General features: G+C 37.3%; 1 protein-coding gene across 5 annotated transcripts in view; it reads right to left on the bottom strand.

Moving 5' to 3' along the window:
- Positions 1–12,614, bottom strand: part of PPP2R2C (protein phosphatase 2 regulatory subunit Bgamma) — a 198,195-nt gene that overhangs the window by 16,283 nt on the left and 169,298 nt on the right. For all 5 annotated transcript variants that reach the window (XM_030491963.1, XM_030491966.1, XM_030491964.1 and 2 more), the window contains one exon: positions 1,632–1,801. In XM_030491963.1, the coding sequence (XP_030347823.1) occupies positions 1,632–1,801 (170 nt within the window). The remainder of the gene's footprint in view (positions 1–1,631; positions 1,802–12,614) is intronic.

Here is a 12,614-nt window from a genome sequence, read left to right as displayed (position 1 = left end):
CATTGGATAAATATTTGAAAATGAAAGGCAACCCATAGGCTGAAGTAAGGCAGCAAGAACACTATTATATTTGCAGGGGTTTTGTTGTTGCTGGTCTTTTTTTTCCTATAAGCTTCTGATTGCAATAATTAGTACTGAAAATTTTGCATTTTATTCATTTTTCCTATCTCAACATGGAGAAATATAACTTTCTAATTATCACCACTGCTGGGTGTTGGACCGATTTAAAGGTGGCCAGCTTGTTTCACAGCTACCTACATGAGGAAATAAAAGCAGATGTCAGTCAAGACAAACAGGTTGGCTTGACCAACTATTCCTCTTCAGGGACAAGGTTGCCTACTCCAATCATGTAAGTATAAAATAATATATTATCTAAGTTCCCCAAATCTGAGATATGATTTTGTTATATAAAACACAGTCTCGCCCTTATCCTCCCACTCCATTTTCACAGCATATCAACATTTCTAACACATTTAGCATTACAAGTGCTGCCATTTTCAGAGCAAAACCAATTCTGTAGTCTTAAAGGTACAGAGGCTCAGACTTTCCAATACTAACAGAAGACACACTGAAGAGTATCCACTGAAATGTAATGGGTGTATTGGATAACACTTGGGCCCACTTTGTCTACTAAACACTAGCTGATAAATACCCCCAACATCATTGATGCAAAATCTCAGTTGTTTTGACAAGACATGCTACTAAACTCTCATTACATGTTATTTTAAATCCAATCACTGTGAACTACTGTACCCCAGCTGCCATTATATAGACAGAGAAAACAAGGGATTGTTCCAGCACTGTCACAGGACTATGTCTTAGTAAGCCCTATGAGCCAGATGAATGATGTTTTTCCTACTTTGCATACTTTTCTGTAGGTAGCGTAACAGTTTTTTCTCATTGCACTTTCATAACAAGCAGTTTCTGTGTCACAGACGTATTTTCCTTCTTCAAAGCAGAGTTAAAAAATGTAAGCTCAGCCTTATATTGCCAAATAGAACAGATGTCAGAGTACAAACTCAGCGCTGGCTGGAGCCACTGGCATTTTGTCTGGATAATATCACAACAAATTCAGGCAACCAGATGTGTCTGTCTGGCATTCAAGAACTGCTGTGTCAGTGGTGATGTCAGGGCTGAACACTGATCGCTTCTAGAACTAGGCACAAGGGAGAAATGCATACATGAAGTTTTTAAATGAAGTTCTGAAATGACAAAGGTGTAAACTCTCAGCAGTCCCAGCAGGAGCAGAATGCTAAGAACACACAAAATCCTTTCCTCAGTTACTTTTAAATGTTAATAGTGAAATACATCATTCGAAAACAGATGCCAAAGAGATGATTTCCCTTGTTAGAAGCATCATTACCTTCATGAACCCAACCCACAGTGAGTGCTACTCTGACTCCCCCAGGCGGTACACTTCCTTACTAATGCTGAAATTTCCCTTTTCCAACTACAGGGATGTCACTGTGAGGATTTTAACCACATTGATTAGCAGTTCTCTTAGCTAGCTGCTTCTCAGACCAAGCAATGAGAAGTTCAGGAAAGCATTCCTAAACATTCCAGGAGAACACTGGTTTTGAACAGTGACATGCTTTTACATTGTACCATTTCAAGATGTAGGAGGTACCTACCTGGTATGTTTCTACAGGCTTTGTTTCCATGTTCAGATCCCAAACTTTGACAGTGAGGTAATCTCTCGTTAGCATGTATCTACCACTGTGACTGAATTTGACATCTGACACTGAAGAGATTATTTCTGAAAAAAATGATCTGTTACTGGGGTCTTCTGGTTCTTCATAAACTGTTGAAAAAAAAAGAAGCAAGAGAGAAATTAGAATTCTGTTAAAAATTGCTGTTGTACAATCTGAACTGTGCATTTCTTCTGAAACATGTAATTCAATGTCCCAAGGAACATGATATGGAATTATCTATTTTTCACATAGATATATGCCCAGCACAATTTATTCTTTATATAAAAATACAAACTGTAAGCTTTAAGTATTATAATAATTAACCTTATAGGTATGGGTCCAAAGCATCACTTTAGGAAATGGTGTAAATACAGCAGTTAGTTAGTTGACTACAGCTACCTACAGCAAGGCAGTTCATCTACGGCCATCCTTTCTGGGATTCATACATCTTATTTCCTGACTTACCAAAATTCAGATGTCCCTGTCACATCAAAGGTGTACATGTGGTCTCACAATAGTGCTGGCATCCCCAGGAAGGGTGGTTACTGAAAGCCTGCCCTGGTTGCCAGAGCCAGCTGGCCAGTCTGCAGGCTGCCCACTGGTCATGTCTGAAGGTATCCGAGACTAAACACGACAATTTTGAAAGCAATTGCTAATTGCAGTTACCTCTTCCTGAGAGATAAGCAGAAAATAGTGATTTACCATGTGGATACGTGGACTGCTTAGTTGATGTGCAATTGCTGACAGTTCTGGAAATAACTAACCTTACTATACGTGCTGCTTAGCTGTTCTGTGTGCTGCACGATCCAACAAGGATCATGAAATATTGCTGACAGTACTTCTATACAGGGAAATCCAGCTCATGTAGCTAGGAGATGGTCATCCTCGCTCAACTGTACACAGTAATGATACTGGATGACTTACATTGAATTTCAGGAACTTGAAACAATTGGTACAAGTGGGCTCTGCTTCACATGTTGCAGGTCCACCAAGGTCTCTCCATCCTTCCCCAAAAAGCCTGCACTAACTCTAACCCTGCCTACCAGGTGCCTAGAGAAAGTCTGTTTCCTTTCTGCAGGTACCTGTGGCCATGTGATCCAAATGACCTCTAAGGTAAACTTCCTACTGAAGTCAGGCTTTAAGGATGTTTCACTTCTCACCAAAATCAGTAGGGTTTTGGCAGCTATGTCTAGAATATTCTTTGAAAACTGGCAATTTGGAGTGTCATTTTCAAGTCTCAAAAGCAGGTGAAAAAAAGCCATGCGATGACACATGAAAACATGCTGGAAGTAGAACAACTTTTTACCGTCAGTCAAAACAGAGTTTTTCTTATAGTCCACTGGAACCTTTCTTTCTCCATTTATCTATGACTATGATTCAGGCTGTTGAAAGCGCCATGTTACGGTTTCCATCAGGTGAAATAATGTTCTGCAGAAAGTTAGGGGTGAGCAAGTGGGCGAAATATGTGGGGTAATGCAAAAAATTATGGGCAATTTTCTTTAGAGTGGGCAGTGGAATGCAGCCAGGTGTGTACATGAGAATGAGGTCTATATTTGAACATGTACCACACATCAAAATGGTAACAAATTACTTCAAAAAGGGGGGAAAAACTTTAATTTTCAGACAGGTTGTAAACGAACAACTTTAAATAGCTCTGTAAAATTTGCCTAGACATTCTGCAAAGCAGGTATTTTGTAATTATCCTGTCAAATTTTCAACAGAAGCCTGACGAGCACAAAGCAATTATCATTTCTCATACCTCTTCCCTTTAATCTGTCCAAACTCTGTATTTGGCTGGCAGGAATTTAATCCTCCTAATTATGATGTGAAGTTGCTATTAAAACCAGGAAAGAAAAAAAAACCAACCTCCGCACTAACTGAACTACACCTTCATTTATAGCTGAGATATATTTTCTTGGCTCTGTATATCTCGTCCAACTGATTAGGAGTAATATTTGTACCTGGATACTCTGTATTTTATTAATTAATGAGATTAAACCATTTCATCCTTTATCTGCACTGTTTATTGCTTTTCTATTCTTACCACAGTAAGTATTAGAAAGACTTAGATTAATTAACTGCAGAAACTAATGCAGGCATGAAAGCCTTGTATCATTACAGAAAGAAAGATAGGAGTAGAAATTTTAGTAGCAGCAATTCTTTGCAGATAGCTCCTATAGTCAGCATAACTAAGACAGAAAAATTGTTACAGGAAATTAAGCAGCAGCTCCCAATGTTACAGTGAAAGCTTAGCAACCAGCAGTGTATGCCTGAGCAACCAGAACACGACACTGGCCTCAGGAAATGAGATATAGTGTTCTTGGGTCTTGGCTATTTCTAGTTTAGAATCGATGTAACGTTATGCATACACTGCAAAAAAGCATAATTTGGCTACTATGAGTTGAGTAATTGGGAGACAGAACAGCAGTGACAGCCATGTGACTTAGACTTCAGTTCAGGCAAGCAATTTAAATTCAATCCTGGCCTCCTCAAGCTCATAGAAGAAAACAAATGGTGCTTGCCCACTGTTTGCAAAGCCAGGTTTGCCAGCCTGCACTAGAAACACACTTTCTGTTCACTAGAGTTTAGACTTATCTTTTGGAGACCGCTTTTATTCCAGGGGGCCATCAGCACCCAAACCACAAACCTTCACATCTAGCTTACTTTTCTGTATCTAAATAAACCTTGTTGGACCAGGACCTGGAATCAGAACTTTACTGAGATTTGATTACAAATTCTGTTACACTCTTTGAATTTTTTTATTAACTTCTTAATAAGTAATTTTTTCCATGAAAAAGGGTATTTAACTCTCATTAATATTGTTCTTGATGACCTTCACAGTGCTAATTATATGAAGCTACCTGTCTAGTTGCAAACTAACAAACATAGGAATCACAGATGGTGTGGTGTGCTGAGCTTTAACATGACACTACTCAGACTTAAATATGACCCTCATGACAGGACTGTGGAATAGAGAAATATCATGGGATTACAAAGGGAAGCTGAGCATATCTCTGAGTACAGCCAGTGTTGGAGAGGAGCCTCCAAGGAAGGCATCAATCCTGCCTCTTACTCCACTAGCAGATACATGGGTAAGCTGGGAAGTCTGCCCAGGGCTCTCATCAAGCTTGTGTTGCACTCTGGGTGCTGCCACTGCAACTTCCCATTTATTTTGACACGGGCCTGATTCCACAAACTTGGAAGTTATACATTTTGGACAAGACATATCCAATGAAAAAAAAACAAACAACAAACTAATCTTCAAGTTCAATTCTCAACCAGAACTAATGGCTGACAATAATTAGTGCTACACGTGAACTTTTCTTACACATCTTGTTTTTTTAGTTTTACATTAATTGCAAAAAATACCATACTTTGGAATCCCACTATAAAGATCTGGAGAGAGACCAGGCAGTCACTGATAGTGCCTTCCTCTTCAGCTTTGCCAGCTACCTTTCACTGCTGTATGATATTCCATTTTCCCTAATACATAATTGGGAAAGAGGGATATCAACTACCGGTATCCCAACAATAGCCAAAAATAACTCAGCCTCAGAAAACAAAAACCCCCATGTTCTCATAAAAGGTTTTTCTCCTTGTCCCATTTCCAAAGATGCACATTTGTGATGGAGTCATTGCTATTCTCCAGACTTCAGCATCCCTGAAAATTAATCTTTATTTTGCTGAGCAGAGCTTTAATCACTGCAGGGTATAAATTCTGGCATATGTGAACTTTAAAAAATAATAATAATAATGCTAAAAATGGCTCATATGGTGGGTGCAGTGTCACAATCTAATATGGCATACAAAACTGTATTCCTCTCAAAGCCTTCGCAACAAGAAGCATACATGATTCTCTACGTTATACTCAGGTAATGCCTCAGGACCTCAGGTAATGCCTTGACTGAATTTTCAACATTCCTTCAACTCCTCCTTTTCCTCTTATCTTCACCTTTTGCCTGGATGAAGTAAACACACTAGCACTCACAGCACTGTTACAAGGCAGATGGTTCCAATATACAAATATGAATAATGTTTTTAAAACCATGAAGAATAGTGATCTATTTGAAGGGAAAGCAATAACAGTATCTAAGATAATATGGGGCAGGGTTTAGAAAAGCTATCTATCTAATATAATGAAAGTTTATCTGGAGCTACTTTTTATTTTCAACCTGAATTTGATGGGATAAAAGAAATGTCAACTGTATTCAGTTAAACAAATCTTTCATTGTTTTTAAAAGAGAGTAACATAGACTATAAGCTTTGGCAAAGTGTTGTTATCATGGCCTGAGCACTTGATGATAACTGCAAGTGTTTACTATGAAATACCAGTAAACAAAACAAAGAGATAAGAGAGAACTACTAAGGGAGAAGACCCTCGATGATAAAGCTGTGTACTCCTTAAGGCATAAAGATATGAACCTTGAAAACTTCTGTTACTACCAACCAACAGTAGAACTATGGATAAAACCAACTTTTTGCTATTAAAAGCCAAATATATTTAAAAAGAAAAGCAAAGAGGAATCATGCTTACATATACTGTAGAATATGTGATTATCTGAGGGTAAACAAAAACAAAACCAGGGAAAACTTGGATTATGAAAGCTTATCAACTCCACAGATTTGGTAAGATATTCCATCATTCATAGGATAAAATTACAAGCAGCTTTAAAAACTCATTCCCTATAGCAGAAAAACAAAGCTGTTTTCTTTTACTTATGAACAAACAGTAACTTATTAAAGCTTTTTTCCTAGAGAATACTGTTTATAGATTGTATTCTGTCCTGAAAACTTCTGGGTTTTAGAGCATTTAAGCATTGTTACTTAGGATTTAAGTCCTTGGAAGCCCTGCACCATGAAATAACTTTATGTCCCCCTCTAAAGACAGCTAATGGATGTAGAAAATTGTCCAGTTCCTGTTCAAGGGTCACAGCTACAAGTGGGGGAAGGCAGTTTGGGCAACATTGGAAAAAGAGGCAGTGGGGTTGATGAGGAGGGAGAGGACTATAGAGGCCAGAACCAGCAAAGATGCTAGAACAAGACAGGAAGAATAATTGTCGTATTATGATTATTATTATTCAATCATGCAAACAGTCTGCAGTTAGGCTGAATTAAGGACTTATTACAGATAACCTCTGGGTTACACAGGTACACACACAACAGGTGTATTTCAACTGGACCTGGAAATACTGGATCAAGTAATCTCTCAGTGAGCTTAAAGCTCTATAAACATGTAAAACAGATGCAGTCTCAAACCAAACTATTTATCATCTAAATTAAGTCTCTCTTTCATTTCAAATCCCAAATGAAAATGGCTGTAGTACCTGATTAAAATGTACTGGAAATGGTACTTTGAAATGTATGGAATTTCACCTATCTTAACAGACTAGCCACAGCAACATACAAAAGGAACAAGAACCAATATGCTCTCCTGATAACTGATAAATAAACACTTTTTAAACATTCTTTTTTTTTTTCTGGAATACATAGTTATACTAATTAAATGTTTCTCACAAACATGATCCTAAGCTAAAAATCTTATAAATGTTTTAATTATACTCTAATGTGTTTAGATAACAAATTAGCACCATTCCCCAGGACAGCTGTGATTTGCTCTACCACATATATATCATAACGTTTAGTATTAAAAAAAACAACAAGCTAAATTTCATTGAATTTATTTAAAAATACTAATCACATTCATTTTTTTTAAGTCCATGACACATGCTTCAACACAGAAAGCATTAATTTTTCTGTGCCATTTAATTCAAGATGTGTGCACATCTTGAGCTATGTGTAGTTCTGGTCTTATTTCTAGTGTGGTAGAGGTCTCAAGAAGACAAAAAAGTGGGAAAGAACCATGGCCAGAAGTATCAAGTTACTTCCATGCAAGGAATGACTAAATAGACTGGGACTCCTCAGCCTAGGAAAGACTGAGGGGTTTGTAATTAAGAGTGGCATGGAAGGGATGAATAGGGAACGACAGTTCACTTTGTACACTGTCTCTTCCAATCAACAAGTAGGGGTCACCAAGCGAAACTAGGTAAGGGTAAGTACAGAGCAGATGGTTCTTCATACCATGCTTAATTAAGCTACTAAAGACTTTACTGAAAGATATTGTGAATGGTAAAAATTATTCATAGGTTAAAAGTAACTGCACAATTTTAAAGAAAAATAAAACAACCCACAAACCCAACCATCCATTTGAGTATTGTTAAATGCAGTAAGTTGACTTTCACTAAAGTCCCTGGACCCCAAGTTTCTAACTGCAAAGTGTAGTCAAACATTTTCTGTTGACGTTTCTATTGTCCCATCAGAGCCAGAATACTGGGCTAGAAGCGCCTCTGGTCTACCCATGTATAGCCATTATGCACTGTTAATAAATAAATAAAATATATATATATATCATACAAAACAGTGCCTGAGCTCATTTCGAATGAATCAAAACCAACTGCAAAGCTCCCTTTGAAACTCATAGTGTCTTCATGCCTTTTAAAGCTTCATTGTTTATGATAATAGTTTGATTTACCAATATTATTTACTCAGTATTTCACTATCTCTCAATGTTTTATTGTTTGGCATTAAGGCAATCCACTTATATATTCACCTCCTTCAGAAATTCTCTTTCAAGATCAGGATGTTCTGCTAATATGACAATCTTGCCTTCATGGTCTACTCTGCTTAACATGGTTATACATATGTGTGGGAATTTTTGAGTCCACCTTCATAAGCAATCTAAAATACAATTATTTTATAAGACATATTATTTTATACTTCAGTATAAACATCTAACCATAATCATTTAACCTTTTATATGAGCGTAACCTGTGGTTGATTACTATGTTTTAAACTGAAAAAGCAGAATGTTTTTATATTTCAATTTTCTATTTGTTTTTATATAATTCAGGCCCTGGCCACTTACATGTCATTTTCCTTCCTTGAGTAAAAGCAAGTTTCTGAAGCTACCTCCACATCACAAGACTGAAATTCCACCTACTGTATAGCATTCCTTTATCCAGTGACCCAATATTAAAACCAGGCTTCCCATCAATACCTCTGGAGAGCATGGCTTTTAAAAGCGAGGCCTCAAATCAATATTTAAGAATCTGTTTCACCATCTGCAGTGAGTTGCTGCAGCTTGTCACAAACCACAAGGGATGGTGCATTAGTGCTGGAAGGCAGAGCCAGATCAATAGCTGAAGATCGGTGGGGGGGAGCTTCACTACAGAGTTGCTTATATTAATGTAACTTTGCCAGTGAGTTTGTTAATAAAGAAAGATGGTGCTAAAGAGAGCAAGGAAGTGATAAAAATGCAAAGCTAATCTAGAAGATCACGCCTCTTTAAACCTCAGCCTCACAAAGACTTATGTGCGTGTTTAATGCCACGTGTTGTGAGCAATCCCATGGAGTTAATGGGACATAAAACTACTACTCACCTAAAGCCAAATTCATGCATCTTTCCGATCTCCATATATAAGGTTAGTGACAAGTGGGTTTTTTCCCCCAATGAAACAGGATCTTGAAAGAATAATGTTGGCTTTATGAGACACTGAAAAGCAGTATTTGTCGCTATTAAAATATTAAGCAAACAAGACAGGAATTTTAATAGACTGAATAATTAAAGCAATCTTACAGCAATTATTTGCTTTATCTGTGTGTGGTTGGGGGAGAGGGGTTAATGAAACACCTCTTCAATCATAAATCATTCACCATCGCTTCAGGCTTTTCTCTTTCCTCTTACTATTTGATAGCTAGAAGTAGGTAAATCAGGGTTTTTTTTCTTCCTCTGATTTAATTTTAACATATCTTGCACAACTGGAGGAAATATTTTATAGACATGATTGTATTTCTGTAGAAACACTTTTGAATTTTCATTAGTCGTGTTTTAAATGTCTTTATTACACATTCATCCAAACGGAGCAGAATGGAAGATTTGGAGCCCATGCTAAAGCCAATCTTATACCAAATTTCAGTGGGATTCCTGGACAAGGAAGAATCCCTTCCAGGATCTAGTTTAGCTTGCGTGAAATTGTAGTAACAGACCTTTAGTGACAGTCATAATTAAAAAATTATCAGGATACAGGCACATTTTTTCATTTGGGATATAAAAGCAGCAATGAATATCTGCCTTTGTAGTGCACGCTTATAAAATAAACCCAGAATTAGGATAAGGAGAACAAGCCTTTATTAAAGCACAGCGACAAATCATTACAGAGGCTCAGATAAGTTTCACTCCTGTCACATGAAACCTTGCAGATTTTGCCTAAAGTGGACATCACTTTGACAGTGGCCTCTCAATGCACAAAGGGAGAATGGTGGCTGTCTCCCTCTCAGATGATAACCTGACGTGAGACCAGATGCACAAATAAGAAGTGTATGTTAGATGTAGAGCTCACATGGAAGAAAAACAAGATGTCTCTTTTCCAGAGACAATAAGCATCATTCATTTGGAAAGGCCAATATCAATTAGCAAATCCAGCAGGGATATTCTGTCACAGGCTTTTTCTGTGCATTTGGTTGTTCTCTGTTGCAAATGAAAGATAATCCATATTCAGAGGTCTGAAAGCTGCCTTGTCTCTGAAATTCCAACCTCCTTTAAATGACTGGTAAATATAATTAATTTTATTTTTAAAATTCAAAATGTTCGAGAAGATTACCCTTGATTTCTGTTTTGGCTGCTGCCACAGTTCTGAATTCTTAAGTTTAAAATCAAAGGTAATCTCAAATAAGAAATCCCGAACCATCGGATAACCAAACTGAGTTACACAGCAGACTGACAAGATAGTGGCATTTATTCTTGGAGAAGGGCTGGTATTTCTTTCATGCCTGGATTTCAAATAAAAATGTGGAAAAGGACTCTCAAGGAAAAAAGACACCACCACCATTTTGGGTCACAAACTAAACCTCAAATTCTCTCTGCATTGCTCTGAAGACCATTTTATACTTGTAAGATATTAATTATCCATCTCATGGTACAGGGAAGGCACCAGCTGAGATGCTTTGCCCCTTTCAGTGGGAGTCCAGAGAAGGTGGCTGTTAGGATTGAGTGTCATCTGCAAATGCTTCTTTAGTCAAGAAAGAGGGGGGCTCTAAACAGCTCTTGTTACAGATCCAGATGTCAGAAGCTTGTGAAGTCTCTAGGGAGTACGGAAAGCACAAACTAAAGGTGACAGAGCCTAACTGCACTATGTAACCCAAAGTCTGTATTTTAAAGACAACCACAGCACACAGAGCAATAAACTTTAAACTCCTTCTTCCTTGGAGTATTTTGTTGTAAATTTTGCACATGGGTAATGGATAATTAGAAATATGGGTTTAGTCTACAAATACATATTAAGAAATGAACATGCAAAAACCCTTAAAGCAACATAACACCGTTTAAATAGATTACAACTTCTGAAGCATGCAAGGACTAAGATATTAACGGTATTACACAGAATATCAATAGTAGTTATACTCAAGTGACTTAAATTTCCATGTTGCATAACTATACAGTTTCTGTTTATCACTTAAGACTGAATTTAATAATTCTGATGAACTACTGAAAAGGCTCTTTCTTTTTTTCTGACATGCTCAAGCTCAGCTTTTCTTAGCTGACTGCTTGTATTAGATGATTTGCTGAAACAGCTATCTGTACGTATCTAGTTTACAAGCTGTCTGAAAGAATATTATCGCCATGCACATTTATAAAGAGGCCTGAATGTAATATTAGCAAGAAAAGATCAAAATCAAATTAGCAAGTATTTGTTGCATTTTATACTGCTCTAAGTATTCTTTTAGGATGTTTTTACTACAACAGTATCCTTGTGTTTGTCTTCCTTGTCACCTGAATCTCTTGCATGACAATTTACGGAATTTGGGGTGGGGTGTAGTTCTTTTATGTCTTGGATGTTCTAACAAAGATATTTATGCAGCTGCTAGCTTCCCTTGTTTCACTGCTGTCACAGATTTCCCATACACTGCCTTTTTTCTACACTGCATTGCCATGCATGTTGCCTGAATAACACCTCAAAGGTGACTTGGTTGTTTTGCCAACATACACTATTTAGAGGAAAGCTTCCATATCATTTAAATTCATTCCCTATTTCTTGCTGCTTGAGTGTGGCTTTCATATCTGTTTTAAATCTTTACCTATAACCCTATGGACTGCAAGAACACCTTCTTTATTCCTATCCCTCTGATACTCTAAATAAGCAGGGACATTAATCTCTTCTTTACCTCCTCTCCAGAATATTTTGATGGAATTCTCTCCCACTACTTGCAAAGTCTGATAATAACACGGAACCATATTATGTATGTATCTTCCCAATGGTTACAGATTGGGCTTTCCTGGATATCCATTTGTAATGGCCACATACATTTTGCTTCTGATTGCTCTCCCAGCATTGCATGATCTATTAAAGATGTGTTATAAGAAGCAGTTTCAGGTAGTCTATTAGAAAAACAATATATTTTATCACACCTTATCGGTATCTCAATGACCATTTAAAACTCAGCTGTTGATATTCTTTCAATGCCTTATGTATAGATTTGGTGGTCTGAGATCATTTTTCTAAGGTACAGAGGTCTCTGTTACATCTCATCACACAAATTGGCAGCTTGCTAATAAATCTCAGCATAGGCACCAAGAATGAGCAGATATGGAAGAAGTCTCTTGTCTCTTCCATGTCAGAGCCATGGAAGATTTGTAATGGAAACCTTGTAGTTGTTGCGGTTACTAATGCTGAACAGAGAGATTTTGCCACTGAGGTTAGCAAACCAGAAATCTTCAAGAACACTATAATGTATTAACATCCTGTGTCAGTGGCTTACACTACAAATATTAGTGTGTAATTTATTTATACAGTATGGCACAGTAATTATTCATGGCAATGTCTAGACTTGTACAGATAGCCCTTTCCCCAAAAGCTGCAACTGACTTTA

The sequence above is a fragment of the Strigops habroptila genome, chromosome 7 (genome assembly GCF_004027225.2).
Source record: "Strigops habroptila isolate Jane chromosome 7, bStrHab1.2.pri, whole genome shotgun sequence".
NCBI classification, from domain to species: Eukaryota; Metazoa; Chordata; class Aves; order Psittaciformes; family Psittacidae; genus Strigops; species Strigops habroptila.
Note: the sequence above shows the minus strand (reverse complement) of the source record. Positions and strands in the feature narration are given on the sequence as shown.